We start from the raw sequence: 4,475 nt of genomic DNA on the forward strand, positions 1-4,475 counted from the left end.
ATTCTGTTACTAAATTATCATAATTATTATAAATTAAGAACTTTACCTGTAATGAACAACGAAAACAAAATATATCCTCACATATGCATACACTGACATTTTATTTTGAAAAATCTCTTTACAAAATAGTGATCCTTTAGCAGAAACGGAAGTATAAAGACTTTAGCGATTTCACATCCTCAGAAGCTCACACACGTTCGTTAATATAACTTAACATTTTCTTATACAAATACTCTCCAGTTGGTTTATCAATATATCATTTTTAATTATTATATCTATCCAGATATATGATTTTTTCCCCAATACTTCAACATTCACTCAATAATCCAGACATGATCGATACCATATCCTGAGATGTTTATATAAAAACATTTATTTCAATTTTATAATAGGCTTTTCCTTTAATCCTTTGACAGGAACTAAAGTATTTCTTCAGCACACACTTAACATTTGAACATTTAATATCCTTCAACAAACACTATATAGACTTTAACAAATTGCTCACTCGTTTTGCATGGTTCAGGAAGCTGTAGAGAACTGCGCCAGAAATGATATAGTGTTTGTCGATTTGCGCTCGTGGTTAATTGGTCACTAATGAGGTATCAATAAAGGATATATAACGCTTGTAAATGTATTTAATGCATACTCGATTGCATTATACGTTGCATTCAATATATTCGGTAAACGAATGGGTTGAACAAACAAAGAATCCGTTGGCGACACCGGAAACTGGGTCAAAGGGACAAGGACTGCGAGCACGGGAAGCTCTCAAGTCAAGGCTGTTGTTGGAGTCAAACGCTGCCATTGGCCCACTGTTGGCGCTGCTAATGACGCCCTCTGGCGACGAGACGACGCGTCGTATAACGTTCCGGCCTATGATCAGCGCAAGTGCGAGCGAGTGGCAGCTAGTTTGGTGTGCTGCGATTGGTCCGCGTGGTTGTTACCTGCAACGATGGCTGACATCTTGACGGCAGCGGCTGCTGTTGCCGCTGCTGCTGCTGCTTGTCGACGACGTCTTCACAGAAAGCCAACGATCTTGCACGGCGCTGCTGTTCACAAGTCAGTACGGCACCGACTGCGCACCGAGCCAGACGCACAAACGCCAAACGTCGTGACTTGAAAAAACATTCAGTTAATAACGGTAAATAAGTGCACTTTCCGAACTGTAGCCAAATACCATTGATTATCGATAAGTGCGCTGTGACAATTATCGCAAATTGCACGCGTTATCGAATTTGAAAAGTGCTTGCGAATTCGCCGCGGGCCGTTTGTCTGGGAGAGTTTTTTTCGCGAATCTTGTCTGGCTGTGAACTATGACTGTTACCGCTTTTGCCGCCGCCATGCACAGACCCTTCTTCAATGGATATTCTGCCATGCAAGGTGAGTGACGCTTCGGCCACTTCTGATCATTAGACGCAACGCGTGACCTTCGTCGTGATTGCTTTCCGTTTCCGGGAAAGTCAATTGTTCGAGGTGTCGTAAATCAAGTGGCAACGGACACGCGCTCTCCCGCTCTCTCTCTCTCTCTCTCGGTCTACCTGGCGAATTGGGAAAAGCAAACGCAATCTTTGACTAACATTTTGTATTCTCCGTATTTGTCTTCGCAGATATGAACAGCGGCCAAGGACGTGTCAATCAGCTGGGCGGCATGTTCATCAACGGGCGCCCGCTGCCCAATAACATTCGCCTCAAGATCGTCAATATGGCCGCCGAGGGTATTCGTCCTTGTGTGATCTCACGACAGCTGCGCGTCTCGCACGGCTGTGTCTCAAAGATTCTGAATCGATATCAGGAGACCGGTTCCATACGTCCGGGTGTTATTGGCGGCTCCAAGCCGCGCATTGCCACGCCCGAAATCGAGAATCGCATTGAGGAGTACAAGCGCACCAATCCGGGTATGTTTTCCTGGGAGATACGCGAAAAGCTGATACGCGAGGGCTTCTGTGATCGCAGCATGGTGCCCTCCGTGTCGGCCATATCGCGCCTGGTGCGGGGTCGCGATGCGCCCCTTGACAACGAGTCCAATGCCAAGCCATCATCCGGGTCGTGCAGCTCAGATCCGTGCGGCTCGAACTCGATGCACAACAACAACAACAACAGCAAACCCTCCGACGAGGAAGTCTCCGATTGTGAGAGCGAGCCGGGCATTGCGCTCAAGCGCAAACAACGCCGCTGCCGCACCACCTTCTCGGCATCACAGCTGGAGGAGCTGGAGCGCGCCTTCGAGCGCACCCAATATCCGGACATCTTCACGCGCGAGGAGTTGGCCCAGCGCACCAATCTGACCGAGGCGCGTATCCAGGTGTGGTTCAGCAATCGTCGCGCCCGCCTGCGCAAACAGCACACCTCCGTTGCCGGCAGCAGCGTCTCCGTGACGCCCGTCTCCTTGCCGCCGAGCAGCAGCAGCGTGACCAGCAGCCACCTGTCGCCGCTGGCCATGATGGGCGGCATGCCGCCGTCACTGGACGCTGTCTATCAGCATCAGTACGATTTCTATAGCAGCGCCGCGCCGGTGGCCCCGACTTCGAGCAGCAGCAGCTTGTCGCCGCTCTGCAGCAATTTGTCGCCGCTGAACACGGCGCACAATACGCCGCCGCCGCCGCTGCCACATCATCATCAGTTTTATAATCCCGCCATGGCCAGCACGGCCAGCTACATTATGCCCAGCTCGGTGACCAATTCGGCCGAGCAGGCGCACTATGAGAGCCAGTTGGGCTCCGTTTACAGCACTGAATCTGAGCCGCATCAGACAATGCCACGTAATGCGAGCCCCAATGAGTCGATCTCCTCCGGCTTTGGCCAATTGCCGCCCACGCCCAACAGCCTGTCCGCCGCCGTGGTGGGTGGCGGCTCCGCCTCCTCTGAGACCACGACCTCCCTGACCAATGTCAGCGGCGGCAGCGAAGAGCTTAGCGCCGCGCTCAAGGTGGAGGCCGCCGAATTGGCCGCTGCTGCTGCCGTCGCGGCCAGCGTCCAACTGCCGCAACAACAACAGCAACAGCAACAACAACAACAACTCTACAGCAGCTGGAGCGCCAGCATGCAGAGCATGCGTCCCAATGCGCCGCTCTCGCCGGAGGATTCACTGAACTCCACCAGTTCGACGACCAACGCCTTGGAGGTGTCTGCCGTGTCTGCCGCTCACCAGATGTTCCATCCATATCAGCATACGGCCGCACAATATGCGCCATATCCCACACAAGCAACACACACTGGACACACACATCCCCATCCCCATCCCCATGCCCATCATCCGCATGCGCATGCCCCGCATCCCCATGCCCATGCCCATGCGCAGTATGGAACGTCGCATTATCCGCCCAATTCGTCGGCGCATTTTATGCCGCAAAACTTCAATGCGGCCGCGGCAGCTGCTGCCGCCTTCTCCTCGCCCAGCAAGATGAACTATTCAGCGATGCCGCCGCAGACGTTCTATCCCACCTGGTACTGAGCGGGAGGGGTAGCGCAAACAGAAGCTGGAGCTGGAGCTGGAGCGGAAGCGGGAGCAGGTGTTGAGCCACCATCTCTAACCTTTTCACTGACGTCGCCAAAGATTCATGTACACTAGCATATATTCATCGTGGAGTCGCCGCCACATGTCAATCTCTAAGCATTTACCAATTACCTATTTCTCTAGGCATAAGTTTCGAGTTCTTAAGTTTCCAAAAGTAAATATATATATATATATTAATTTATAAAATAGTTGAGCGTCTTTTAATTGCCAACCTTAGGCAGCCCAATCCCTGGAATTCGCCCGTGTCCATTCAGTAGCTCGGACCTTGACACGCTTCTGTTGCCAGCAGGACACTTTGGGAATATCTCAAAATGCAGCTCAAAGGCGCAGCCAGCGCACATTAGGGCCTTTAAGTAGCGTCTCTCGCCAAGTTTTCAACAAACTCAACGGGAGGGACATTTCCAGCCGGCATGCTGTGAGTCCAGATTTACTCAATGCCAAATGTTCCCGACTAGGCGATACTCTGTGTCTATACTCACGCACACACAGATACACTCATACGCACACAAGCACAGATGCTACAGCAGCTTCTCTTCTCCCCTCAGCTCCATACCATGCAAAAATCATTTATCAATAACTTTTGTGTTATATACAAAAAATCAAGACCTCTTAAAAAGATGTACATCCTATACTCTTTTGGACTACGGATGCACTTACCCCATCTTCATAATTTGAACTAATATCTGACCTTAGCTGTATCATTCAGGAATTATCCATGAACCCTGGTTCTGGTTCAAATCCTAAATCGTCACATTTTTTGCAGCTTTGTTAGAAACAACCTAAATGGAAATTCTTATAATATGTGTATATAAATTAGGCCACTTGAAAAGGGGGCTGTGGGGAAGTTATCAAAAAGCGTAATACTTCTGATCTTTGTGTGCCACACGAGAACAAATTTGCCCTAGCTCTTATATTCTCTGACATAAGTTGGAAAAAAGCAGAAAACTGATATTTATCAATT

The 4,475-nt window shown here is 49.8% G+C and overlaps 1 protein-coding gene across 1 annotated transcript; it reads left to right on the plus strand.

Annotated features, from left to right (window-relative positions):
- The first annotated feature begins 1,152 nt into the window (after positions 1–1,152).
- prd (paired) lies at positions 1,153–3,702 on the plus strand. Its single transcript, XM_064693012.1, has 2 exons — positions 1,153–1,380; positions 1,608–3,702. The coding sequence occupies exons 1-2, from the start codon at positions 1,314–1,316 to the stop codon at positions 3,449–3,451; spliced, it is 1,911 nt and encodes a 636-aa protein (XP_064549082.1). The 5' UTR covers positions 1,153–1,313; the 3' UTR covers positions 3,452–3,702.
- The last annotated feature ends 773 nt before the right edge of the window (positions 3,703–4,475 follow it).

Source organism: Drosophila montana, unplaced genomic scaffold (genome assembly GCF_035044405.1).
Source record: "Drosophila montana isolate Dmon_TW-CO22-7 unplaced genomic scaffold, ASM3504440v1 contig_3703_1, whole genome shotgun sequence".
NCBI lineage: Eukaryota > Metazoa > Arthropoda > Insecta > Diptera > Drosophilidae > Drosophila > Drosophila montana.